The sequence below is a fragment of the Harpia harpyja genome, chromosome 1, assembly GCF_026419915.1.
Source record: "Harpia harpyja isolate bHarHar1 chromosome 1, bHarHar1 primary haplotype, whole genome shotgun sequence".
NCBI classification, from domain to species: domain Eukaryota; kingdom Metazoa; phylum Chordata; class Aves; order Accipitriformes; family Accipitridae; genus Harpia; species Harpia harpyja.
Window position 1 is genome coordinate 76,726,968 of NC_068940.1, and position 13,628 is coordinate 76,740,595.

The 13,628-nt window shown below is 36.0% G+C and overlaps 1 protein-coding gene across 4 annotated transcripts in view; it reads left to right on the forward strand.

Annotated features, from left to right (window-relative positions):
• The window catches only part of AGMO (alkylglycerol monooxygenase), a 200,473-nt gene that overhangs the window by 129,813 nt on the left and 57,032 nt on the right, over window positions 1–13,628 (forward strand). Inside the window, exon 13 of one of the 4 annotated variants that reach the window (XM_052800869.1) lies at window positions 7,384–7,479. The exons of the other annotated variants lie outside the window; for them this stretch is intronic. Within the exon in view, the coding sequence (XP_052656829.1) occupies window positions 7,384–7,455 (72 nt within the window). The 3' untranslated portion in view covers window positions 7,456–7,479. Of the gene's footprint in view, window positions 1–7,383; window positions 7,480–13,628 lie in introns of those variants that run through there. 4 annotated transcript variants of the gene reach the window in all.

The window sequence follows — 13,628 nt, forward strand, 5'->3', positions numbered from 1 at the left end:
GAGAACAGAGAGATACGCTGAAAAGATCCTTAAAATGTTGAAAATTATCTTAGTTTTGAAAAGGGAGCCAAAGGAAAGGTACCTAGAGAGGAATGACATAGCCAAATGGAAGGTCTAAAACACCCATTTATTTCAGTAGCATTCTGGGTGGACATCAGTGATGTATAAAGGTTATAGCAGAGAGCATTGTGATGTTGGAGATATGAGAAGACAAGGGCCTGGATGAGAATCCTAGATGCATGAATGAATAAGACTAATTATCTCAGGTATGTTATTAGGAAAGAATCTGTGTATGTGGATATGGGGAATCTCGGGAGAGATGGGAATCAAAGATGATATATAAACAGTGATGATGATATCTAGAATTAAAGGGAAAGAAAGAGGCAAAATTTAGTTGGAAACAGAGGAGATAATTTATTTGACTTAAACTGACAATCAGACACAATAATATTGGGAAGGCTGCAATTTAGTTGGCAGGGGAGGGGGACAAGACTTGGAGAAGAGAGTGGGATCTGCATAGAGAGGATAGAATTTGTGCTGGCGGTATTAATCTCTAGAGGAGTACAAAAGCAGAACAAGGACAGAGCTTGCACAAAAACTAGGTGTATCGAGTTGTACATGATGGCATAGAAACTTGATGTATCTACTGAGCCCTACATAATGGCATAAAATAAACTTTCTTTATATAAGATCTACACGACAGATCTTTTGAGTAAAAGAAAAAAAATGATAGAAATATCTTTTATGTAAAGAAAAATGTCCAAATATACAACAGATGAATAGATTTATCCTTGCTGAGTTCATGGTGGTGAGACTTTTGGGGGTTGGTGGTTTTTTTTTGTTTTGTTTTGTTTTGTTTTGTTTTTTAAGCACATGAAAATGAAATTTTGTGGCAACTGGGACCCAATGTGATCCCTGGTCATGCTGCGGTAGAGTGTTCTATTACTACAAACAGACTTTACTATTGTCGGAGAGAATTGACTGAGTATTAATCTGTGATATAGCAATTGTTCAGCCACCACTGTCTTCTGCAAAAGCAGGAATAAATTGAAGTAGTGTTGAGAATTCAGTAAACAATGCTTGTGACAAATCAATAGCCAGAAGAATTAGAGGTCAGGGTGCTAAAAAGGAGTTAAATCTTTGCCATTAGCTGTCCTGGCTGGTGCACGTAAGAACATACGCTTGCCTTTAACCTGGGCAAAACTTCATTTATTAGCTCTCTTCATATGAAAAAGGACTTTCTAAAATAAGCCTTAGTATTTACAAACGTTTCCAGAAAGAAGGAAAGAACAAACCCTGTAGAAAATCTGAAGTAATATATGGGCAACAATAAAGAAGGGTTTCGGGAGAGGGCTTCAAATAACTGAAGTGCTACTGAGACATAAGGACACTAGAAGACTTTATGATGGGAAGAGGTGAGGAAAAATAAGGTGATGAAGTTGTGTGAAAGGATGCAATAGAAGGAAAGGAAGGAGAAGAGAAAGCAACCTGATTTGTCAAGTAAATGGGAAAATGTTAGGGAAAAAATTATTGCTAAATGGTATTGCTATCACATGTTTGTAGGGATCAAATATTAATTCACTGGATTGTTCTCATGTAGTTCTAATAGATGAAAGCAGTGGTAAAATTAAAGTGAAAATTAAAACAACAACTGCTTGAGAAGTTTCATAACAGTGAGTTTGGTGCAATTTTGAAAAAGTGAATAGTATTCTGAAGTGAGATAATCTGTGTTGGTGGGCTTTTTCTAAACAAGAGAGAATGAAGATGTATAAGCAAACATTTATGGTAAAAGGGGTACACACTCCCTTCTAAAATGTTTTCATTTTTTTAACAACCGTAACCCAGTGCATGATTTGGGACTATTCTGGAGGATCTACCATGCCTGAGGGAATGTCTCTAAAGTTTCACTATGAGAAATATAGAGATAGTATTATTTTTGCATTAATTTAATATGTGTACATTTTCAGAAGTAGAAGACATTATACATTGACTTACATTTAAATATATTATAGAACCCAAGATTAGCTTCTCGAAAAGCAGTGCAGCAAGAAAAGACTTAGATAATTATAACATCTACTGTGAAATTCTGCATGTGATATTACTATTTAAAATAGCCATAGTAAGTACTTTGTGTGTTAGTGAAAAACATAACTTGGAAATGTTTGCATCTGACAGTGATCTATTTTAAGTAAAAGAAGAATATTGTTTAGGTGCTAGTGAGAAGTGTGAATATTGTGATTGGCTACTGCACAGAAACTTGCAGACAGGTAATATGTGGAGAGCAAATGAATTGCTACTGTGTAAGCTTAAAACTGTAGATGCAAAAGCTAAAATAATATTTACCTATACATGGTATAATGAATCTTTATTGGCAACTGGTATTTACAGACTATTTGAAAGGTGGTATTGGCCAGACACAAGTTAGTTGGCAGAGATCTTGCCTAGTATATATTTGCAGAGCCTGTCTGCATAAGGATGCTGGCAGGTTTACCCTGATTTCTATTCCAGGTGACAAATTTCTATCCAAGCATATGAATGATCAAATATTTTCCACTGGAATCTGGGCACTGTAAAATTTCTGAAGCCGAGTAGAAAAATTGCAGGATTTGCTTAAACTATAATAGCCTCTGCATACCAGTGTGACAGCAAAATATTTCCACTTGGACAACATCAGGGCAAACGGTGCAGAATTGAACTAAACATTTTTCTGGAAGACTGATGGTATTTTGTTGCCACTTGTCAATGGCATTCTTCTCTTAACCTAGAAGCTGTGATCACTGTAGTCTTCAGTTAATTTCTGCGTGAAAATTAAGCAACAGCAATGGAAAGTACTGGTGCACTAACTTAATCTACCAAAGCAAAGAACTCTGTCCAAACCAGATGAAAGCTATACCATAACCACATTAGCTTATTTTTTTCCAATGCAAAGCCGATTAAGAAATAGAACAGTTTCCATTAGTTTATTTGTCTTTCCTGGAGCAATTACAATTGCTAAACTTTCCTAAACTATACAAATGTGGAGTCTCCCCTTGTGACAGGTTGTTTAGATTTATAACTAAAGCTAGCATTTCCATCTCCAATAAAAGCCAAACAGACATTTAATTATGATGCGTGACATTTCTGACTAAAATAGAGCCAACAGAGCCTGTCAGACAGCCCTCATTGTTCATGAATTTTGAACAAATTGGGGATCTGTGAATTTATAGCCAGGTTTTTCTCTACTATTGTTTAAAATAGCACACATGGAAAACACGCCATGGGTGTGTTGTAATTCAGCTTTAATGATGTAACACTTGGTTTCAGTCAATTGTTGGAGGATTGCGGTAACACTGGTTTAGTGCTTCAGACGTTGCATGTTCCTTAGCAATTATAGTCCAGCTTTCAATAATGGCTGTTGGCGGGATATCCACAAGTGAAGTCATAGCAATTTTGAAAAAGAGCTAATAAAAATACACCTGCCTTGTAGTGGAAAACGAGCCTTTAATATCTTTGCTTTGAAGTTGAGTGAAGCCCACAGCATTAACTAACAGATACCAGTATTATGATGCAGTAATCCACTCCCCCAGGGGAAGTCAGGGGGTTGCAGTATGAAAGGCTACTATTTTCTAGTCACATATATTTTAGTCACCATAACATCATGAAGGAAGAATGGGAATAACGAGGTGATAATAAAAAGTGGAAGGGGTGTTAGCTGTAAAGTTAGGAATATGCAAAGCCATCACAAGCTGTAATTCAGGGATGCTACAACTTAAGTGATGTAGTTGTTAGTTTTAATACAATTCCTTATTTAAATACATCCAAACCCGCTTTTTGTTTGAACAATGTATGGAATATTAAAACAGTGTTTAAGAAAAAGAATAAGAAATATTTTCTTCACACAACTTCTCAGCTTTCTATTCTGGATCAGTTTAGCTTTTGACAACATTTTTCACAGCCACTGAATATTTGCGGCCATTAATAATCCTCAGTTGGTTTTCTTCACTGAAAGATCCAGGGTGGATTCCTTTTGTCCTTTTGTTAAATTCTCTTTTATATTCTCTCCTGATACACTTCATATGTTTTGAGTTCTTTTTCATTTTAGGAAGCATGTGTGGTTACGTCTTATGGCATATACAGTCAAGTTACGTGTCTTTCTAGGGCAGTCCGTAATGCAGTAGTTATATGCAGTTATAAACTGTTTGGAAGAAGTGTAACAAAATGTATTTTCAATAAAAATGGTGGGAAAAAATCCAACCTCTTTAACTGCTTCTAAAATGAGAATAGGAAATTGGAGGATCCATTCCTGCCTATTGCTAAATTAGTGACTGCTTAGGCAAATGACAGAATCTTTCTTTGTGTTGGTTCAACTGAGTGGAAAATGCATCCAAGAATGCCCACATTATAATGCGTTTATTAGGTATGATTACTGTGTTTGTAAAGAGCCTCTAGAATTACACTATGAAAGGCCTTAAGCCACTGGAAGTTACACTGTTGAAGGAAACACAGTTCCCTGCATTCTCTTTTTTATTCTGCACAAAACTTTGTTGTCTATTGTGGCACACTTCTCCCATCACAGAGACGGTTGTACTAGTCTTACTGTAGTGAACATTCCTGACGAAACTTTAAGCCAGGAATGTATAATGAGAGCTCAGCTTAGGCTTGCAGTTGTTCGGTGTGATATATTATGCAGCTCTTTTGCAATCACTGCTGTTGCAATTAAGATCCAAACTGCAAAAAAATTGTATGGGTATATAAGCAAATGGGCCTCTTATCATAGTTGGAGTGGAACAGAATATAAAATGATTGATATCTTCTTAGCACAACAGGATTAATCTGGAAATCAGCAGAGCTAATTCCGTATTAATCACTAGATATAATTTATGAAAAAAAAATCTAAAACACTTTGATCAGGAATTTGTCTGCAACCCAGAGCAGCTCAGGAACCCACAGGATACAAATCCTACAATTAGACCTTCAGTTTCATCTGTGTTAGAGGTTCCTCTTCTTAAAATAACCAGAATTTGAACTGTATACCTTCAGGGCTGGATGCTGCTTCTCTCATCCTTATCCTCACCCCCACCAATGTAGTAGGGTCCTCTAAGTGGAGAGGTGAAAGATAAAGGGCGCTTAACCCCATGCTGGTCTGATCAAACACTGTTCCCTGCTAACACAGGAAGAAACATTCATCAAAGGGATATCACTTGAGTATGATCCTACAAAGACGTGCACACATGCTTAACTTCACGTTAATGGGACTATTTAGGTGCATGAAGTTAAGCATGTGTTTTAAATCTTTGCTGGATTGTAGTCTATATTTTCCTTTCCACTAACCTGAGCCTTTACGCAAGGCAGTTACCTTACTGGTCTGAAATGCTGAAAATTCTCTCTGTCTATGGAGAAGATTTTATATGTCTGAATGTACTTATTGATCTTCCCTAGTTGCCATGGGATTTTAATGTTATTATGTCTGTGTTTTCTATTTTTGTTTAGGGTTAGTAGCACATTTTCACAAATTTCAAATAACTTGTATAAACTTTCTACTTTTTCAGAGCAAGTATTTATATAATTACTTTTCAAATAAAAATCCAAATAATTCTTGGTTTATATTTTAAAAAATCTATTAATAAGAATACAGACTTCTAAATTTTGTACTAGTTTTTACTCTTAAATAAGTCTTTAACTTTCTCTCAACCTTGCTGTAAAATAACTAAGGGAATTATCTATTTTACTGATTTCTATTGTATCATTTTGGGAGTGAGTGAACTTGTGCTAGGATGGGAAGATTTCCTATTCAGCATTCAAATTAGTAAAAAGAATCTAGAGAAGTGCTGAATCAGAGCAAAATATTTAGGCTCTGGAAAGAGGAAGAAACATAGTGAGCTTTTAAGCTATTACAATGCTCAATCCCCTAGCTACATCTAAGTACACTCTGGACTGAGTGCTAGTCAGAAAGATTTTGTTGTGCTGGGTAAACCAGATATATCAGGAAGCCGATCCGTGTCACTTCTTGCAAACTTCATGGTACTGTCACTACATATTTTACTGCTGTTCTTTTCTCTGTAGAATTCAAGTGTGTAATTTGCATCATTACTCTGAAAGTAAATTGCTATTGAGTCTTGACACCTGCCAGCACTGGTATTCATTTCAAGCTATAAAGCACTACTTTGAAATAAATATTGGGAAACTCATTAAATGTTGTCAGCTGTATCATCCATGTTAGCATAAAGTAATATAGTGAAATATTTCTGGATTCTATTTTCTACTAAAAAACTGAACAAAACTCTTTGTGAACAATTTTCTATACTTTAAAAGTATTTTCTAAAGCTAAGTTCTCTGATTTTTATCAATTTTATACACACACTATTTTTCCCATATGTTCCTATATGAGAAGCATGTACAGTTTCTGGTTTTATACTTAGAAAGTTCAACATCCAATTAAAGGATTAAGTGGGCCAGATCTGACAAGAACTCTGAAAGTGAAATTCCCCTAGCCTCTGTTATTTCCAAATTCGCATATAAACTAAATTTAATGGAACTTGGAGACTGCGTAGTGCTTAAAGTCAGTAGAACCTAGATTCTGACCCTGGCTGGTCCTGGATAACTCCCAGTCATTTCAGAGGAGTGGAGTGTAAATATCCGAGGAAATAGTTTTTTGTTATTTTAGGAGTTGCATTAATGCTTATGATCATTTCTGCTTTACTTATTTCTAACAGAAATCTTCCCTGCCTTGTGAAGCATATTTACCTGCTCCATCTTTAGGTAAACTGTGTCTAACCAGCTTTAGTGAATCTGGACTGAGATGTCATAATGAAAATTACCCCTACAAATGTAATATATTAAAACAAGGGTGTTTGTAATCACACGTATTCAGCAGATGATTGCAGCTGAAAAGTGTATATAAATTAGTATTAATTTCCTGCGGTGTTGATAGACTTATTTTTTAGAAGGTCAAAGGGAGAATGTGAGAGGAAGAGAAACACTCTTATCATTAGCTTGATGTGCCCCTTCATGCTTGTGGTCCTACAAATCAGAGTCACCAATCCAGTTCAAAAAGATTCTGAATTTTTTTTTTTTCTTCCCCAAAGGGAACAAACTGCAACATAATAATGCCTGCCAGATAACTGGTGATCATCCCACTCTTTTCTTGACCTTCCACCAACTGCAATCCTAGTGAGTTCAAACTTGTTTCAATCTTCAGATCCTCCACGCAAATTCTCACTTTCCTACTCCATGGTCCTGACTGCACGGAATTAGTTTCCCATCACCTCCCATTTCATCAGGGAGGCCAATCTTGAGCCTGTGCCTGATTGTTTAAGTGTTCATTCTATCTGGTTACTCCTCACTTTCGTTGAACTGATTTCTTAAGTTACTATTTACCAATGTGTCCCTTAAATCCTTTCTCAGGATCTGCTTCTTTCAGGGCTCCTGAAAGACAAGAACCAGTGTGTTAGAGGGCTAGCCAAAAAGAAACATTGAGATGGCTGCTGGCCGAAGGCATGTGCTACAAGCATACCTCACAATTGTCTCTCTTATGTGTAAGCTCTTGTTTGTCCTTATAAGATCATGAGAAAAAAGACAGTTTAAGGCTTGTTTGTAGTCCTTCACTTACTGAAACCCTGATCTTCATTTCAGCTGCAGAAGTTGACTGTGGTAAAATAGTAAACTGACAAGGCTACCCAAAATGAATTGCTGAATTATATGTTAGTAGGCACTGTTATGGCTTAGTAGATGATTTTCAGCTCCAGATACATTAAGAATTTACAATGAGGGATCTGACCTCTGCGAGGGCCCTGCCATGGTCCATGCAGTGGATGCTTTGCTGTGCCTGGGAGGGAGAAGACCTGAAAGCAGGTACACAGATTAGAGAGCGTTGTTATAATGAAACCTTTGAATCTCTGTATAAGACTAGAAATGGAAACTAGCAGCTAGGAGGGGAGCATATGGCTGAATTTATGTTGAGAGGACAGAAAAGTGTCGTAGGTAACAGCCCAGGGGCACAGACATTTCATGCTGAGAATCATGGCCTCAAGCAGAGGTGTTAAATCAGCATTCCCAGACTGAAAAATTTTACATCACCACTGAGACAAATTCAAGCTTCCTGCCCTGATGGAGCCATCTGATGGAAGCTTTGAGCAGGGAGTTGCACCATGATCATATAAATTAGACCAGATTTTCTGAAGAGGAAATAATGGGGCTGTATACATTTACTGAGTCATCTTTGGAGTGAAATGTCACAATAAGCTATACAGACAATTTGCAAGTTCCTTTGAGGTATAATTTATATAGCTACTAGGCGTATTAAGGAAGGGAAATTGTATATTGAAAATCTAGTAGTTAATAGCCAATGACTAAGTAATAACCAGATAGCCAAATAAGAATTTTGCTACTTTTGGTAAGTAATTGTGCTTGCAATTTTACATGTACAGCTGACTTCAAGCACAAAATGAAAGCCACTGAACTTCAGCCTCTTAAAGCATTGCATTTTCTTGGATCTACCTAATAAAGCCCCTGCCATTTTTGTGTCCAAATCAGTTTAATCTAGGCATAAATCCATGGAAAAAAACCACTCCATATTGTTGTCTTTTCAATCATAAATCAGACAGGTTTTTAATGTTTTCTGCTTTAATGTTTTACATGTAGAGTGGTATGAATCTCAGTGTTGTAGCTTTTCTGTATATTCTGTAGTTTACACCTGGCTGCCTGACAGAAAGCTGTCAAAGTAAATGACCAGAATTAGTTGCCATTCAGTAGAGTAAAAATTAAATAGGGATGCGGAACTCATAGGAGCTCCACAGAGTAATATACTCTATACAGCTCCCCACGTTATGGTTCATTAGGTGTACAAATAAATCTTTTCAATACACTTTGGCAGTATGGAAGTAAATTGTCGTTTTAAATTAAAATCTCATTAGTGAGCTAGTATACACCTTGATATCTGAAATATGCTTATTTTTGTATTGATGCCATGTTATTTACTCAACTGTCAGTGTTCTCTAGTCACCTGAACTGGATAATAATAAAAAAAGATGTGAAATGATTCTATTCATTTTGGATTTGAACTTTCTTATAACTCTTCCCAGTGCTGCATACCCAAGGGAAAAGAATTCCTTTATTAAGTCTGAAGCCTAAAATTCCACTGCCTCAGCTCTTAAGAGGATTTTAGAAAATGAAGAACCCCGCCTGCAAGAGAGGCTGAAGAAGGGAAAAATAGCCAGTTTACAGGCCTTGGGGGATTAATAAGTCTTCCCATATTCCTTGGAATCCCATTGAACTAAAGTTACAGTGAGGCCATGGAGACAAAGGTCTTATGCCTTTTGCTTTCCTGATCAAAGTGGAAAATATAATTTTTTGGAGAGCAAATGGTATTTTTCCCCACTTATTTTATCTCTAAATCTCTGTGCCACTGTTTGTTTCATAGATTGGAAATTCAGAACTTCAGGTTAGCAAATTCATTTACCAAATAAAAAATGAATGATAATGGCTTTGACACTGTAATGGTTAGGACACCCTACCTATTGAAAGTACAGATTTCTGTGTTAATGTGGGAGAATTTGGAAAATATTTCTGTAATCTAAAAGTACGCTGTTTATGTCCATGCTGGAAAGACTGAAACAGATTGTCAAACTGAAAAGGTAGAATAGGAGAATTAAAGAATTTGCCTCTACTTAGACCACTCATCTAAGAACTGACATGATAATACCCCTGGAATGTGATTATTTAAAAAAAAAAAAGAATCTACTGAATGCAATGGAAGGATTGGCTGAACTTTAGTAAACCTTGCTGAAAGGACAGAAAAGAGGGGGAGGTCAGTGGAGCGTGGATATTCGGGGGGGGGGAATACTTTTGGATAAAAGGAGCCACTTTCAAAAATAATTTTCAGGCTAGCCACAATTAGGAGACAAATACAAATGGGTGGGGAGTTGTAGAACAGGCCAGCAAAGGAAACAAACAAAAAAAAAGTATGAAAAAAATTCCAAGAGAAAGACAATGTTTATAGTCCAACAGGAAATGAACAATAAAATCATAGTGCTTGTGAGATGAGTTGAAAGGAGAAAGTGGAGAGCACAGAAGGGCAAGCTAAGATAATGCCTTAGTTTTTCCACAGGCAGCAGAATGCAAAGGGTGGTGAAGAAGTAGTATTCCTGAATGTAAAAGGGTGAGGGCAAAACCACAGTATGTGTAGCTATGTGCCCATCTTACCCATTTTTACAGCTATGTTGCCAAAGTAAGTTTGGGTATTTTACCTCTGGAAATGGAGCCACCTTTGAAACTGCCAGACTCTGTATTAGACTAGCTTAAATTGTGCCCTTGGAATGGGTTGCAGACTTGTAATGGGTCCTGTGAACTGAGAACAGAATGCAAATGTGAAAGAGCATCATAGGTGCTACTTACATATGATGGTACCTGATGATCTCTCTTTGTGAACTGCGTGTAGCCGCTGTGTCGCCATTGTGGCTTGCTAGCATTCGTATCTGTTTGCACATGACTTGCACAGATAGAACTGACTAAGCAAGTTACAAAGAGGGCAGAAAGCACCTGTGCAAAGACTTTTTTGGTAAGAAAAGCAGGGAATGGAGCAGAGACTATAACACTCCGTATGTAGGAGAGTAATATCGGTCAATTTTTGCTGTGCGTTTGGCCATTCTGATAAGACTTTTTGTATACTTTATATACTAATAGTGGTTTGGCAATACTGTAAGGCGCAATCTTTTATTCTAGTAACACATCACTTTCACAGAAGTCCTGTATTTATTTTTTTTTCTGGAAGTTCCTGAGTTGCCTTATAGAAAGATGAGGAATTAGAAATGTACTGATGCCAAAAGACGTAACAGCAAATGTAGTTTTAGCTCAAAAAGGAAAAAAAAATGCATAGACATCTTTGTGAGGGATTGTTGAGTATGGTTTGGTGTAGTGACATCTAATTTAATGCATCAAAGTCTTTTATTGGAGCTGGCCCCAAGTGACTTATGTAATTCTGTCTGTCATCTCCCATTAGCATGTGCTAGTTGCTAAAGGATGTGGGAACCAACGGTGGATTAAAAATTAAATGAAGCTTGGATCTAATGTAAAGGAAATGCCTCCAACTACCAGAGGGTCCTTCCACAGCAAATCAAAGCCCCTCTTTCCTGCTTCTAAAATGTATGTGTCTTGTAGCCATTAGCTTATGTCATTATTATAAACTTGATGGTTTTTTTAATATAGTGCATACAACTTTAATGACAGTTCTTTATAGAAAGCTCTTTCTGTCAATAACTATTTTCTTGTTGATGCTGTGAAGTTATTTCAATGTCACAACATAATGTGTACTCTCAACATTGCCACGAAACTTTGAGACATTCTTGTATACAAGACTAAGCAAATTCCAATAAAGATTTAGGAGCAAAATCTTTTCAGATTTGCTTCGTTATAAACTTTTCAGGGAAAATGCTATGTGTCTCTTCATAAAATTTAATCTTAGAGATTTCAAACAGAAAGATTTAACAATATTCTTACTAATATATGCTAGCAATTCAATTGTACATATTCAAAAGGTTTATAAAACAAATAATGAAAATACCTAGTGCTAAATGTCTTTTTTCTACTAGTTATAGTAAAAAAAACATCCATCAAGTCACTGACATCATCTTCCCCTTCAGTTGAAGTGTGGTGAACCATTTGTTAAAGCACCAAGAAACATTTTAAAAATCAAAGGTAAAGACAAGGTCACTCATGGCTATTTGCTCCCTACTGAAATGAATACCAAGGAATGTTATCTGTCACGAAATTCCACTTTTCTCCACTTTTTTAGAGACAAATGGAGAAATTAAAGAGAACACAGACATAAACTTAGAAATGGAATGAATGTCTATGTGTTTGCATATATATATAAATAAAAATAGAATATACATGCATTTGTTGAACATATATAGTAACACACATGTACAAACATGCTGTATATCAAAGAATATAGTATACAATATGTATCATAGGAAACGCATTAAAAAATTACTTAGTATTTGTCTTCATAATGATAAGCTGGATTGTCACTCATCCTTTTTCTTGCCTCTAGACTTTCTTCTGAAGTCCTTTGAGTTTGGTTTTGCCTATCAAAAATACAGAAATAGAGGTAGGGTCACAAATTGCTAGCACTTACAGAGGCATTGATATTTCTGGATATGTTGTTTAGCACCACAGGTTTGTTTTGCCAATATTATGATTGAGAAAGCAAAATCCTTGAAAAATATTAATTAAAATTTAAGTATTTTTTCAGGGTTTTGCAAAAGAAACATTTTGATTCCTTTTGTTAAAAAATGCAGAAAAAAATTTTTGTTTGAAGTGAGCCTGAAATCACCAACTGTTCTGTCCTAAATTTTTTTATTTCCAGGTGAACTAATGAGTAATTTATGTACTGATTTACCTATGTTATTTTGTCTCATGATTGTTCATGAATTTTCTTGTTACTGCTCCTGTCTAATCCTTAATCTGCTAGACATCACTCCTTTCTTACTGAATACCCACCAAGTGCTGGCTCATCTGTCCAACAGCATTATTTTTATTATTATGGCTATATTGATCTTGTCTTGAGCTGTTCAAGAGGGAATATTCTTAAGTATTAAAATGTTATTGCATTCTTGATTTGGGCTTTTTGATTCATACTTCTAGAATTTTTAAAAGGATTGCCCTACACACATCTCATTTTTGTGTTTAAAAAAACGCCTAAAACCCCCCAAAACCAAAATTAAAATTCACATGTTACTCCTGCAGAGCTGCTTTGTGCTATAGCTGTCAGCTGCGGTATGTTCAACAGATAGGATAATTAATAAATTTAGATGAGAATAACGTTCAACCTTTATCTTATAGATTAGGTGTGCTTCTTTAAAAACACCCCAGTAAACAGAATATTGAACTACTGACACCCTCTGAGTACACCCTTAATCAACTTTAACCAATCTGCTGACAGGTGCATAGATGTACAGTCTGAACCATGTGCTTGCGTGTAGTGATGGGACATAAAAACTAACAGAAATGAGAATAAATCAGCTGGAGATGGTAACATATTAATAGCATATTTGTCCACTGGGTAATGTTCTCTAGTCTTCAGAGATGCAAAATGTGAGTATTATGGTAAATTAAAAAAGGAAAAGCCCTGAAGTAATATTTGGTGCATTGTTATTGGTAGTATTTTTAAGGTTTGGGTTTTTTTTTTCCCCATCAAATTCTCAAACTTTTCAGTTTAAAAAGTCACTTTACAAATCTCTCGAGTTATAGGGAATCCACAGCTGAGGAACATGTGTTAGCTCAATGTGGCAATGAAAAATACCTGGTTATACAGTTTATATATGTTTGCATTGCCAGGTTCCACAACAGACCTCTGCTTCATTGGTGCAGCATGTAATGCACTGCTTGCTTGGGAAGACAAATGAAAAAGTACTAGACTGCTTATCGTTAACTGAAGCTAATATGTCATGTGGTGAACGCAAAACCAAAAAAGAAAAAAAAAAAAATGTGAAAGGATGTGGCTGATAACAAAATGTGGTTTTGGCCTTGGAACTTCTCACAAGATTCTGTAAAAACAAAAAGTTCACAAAAGCTTAAGAAGAGACTAGAAGAGTTCATGGAAAAAAAAAATTCATAGAAGGTTTTTGTATATGTAGAAACTGTGGCTGGTT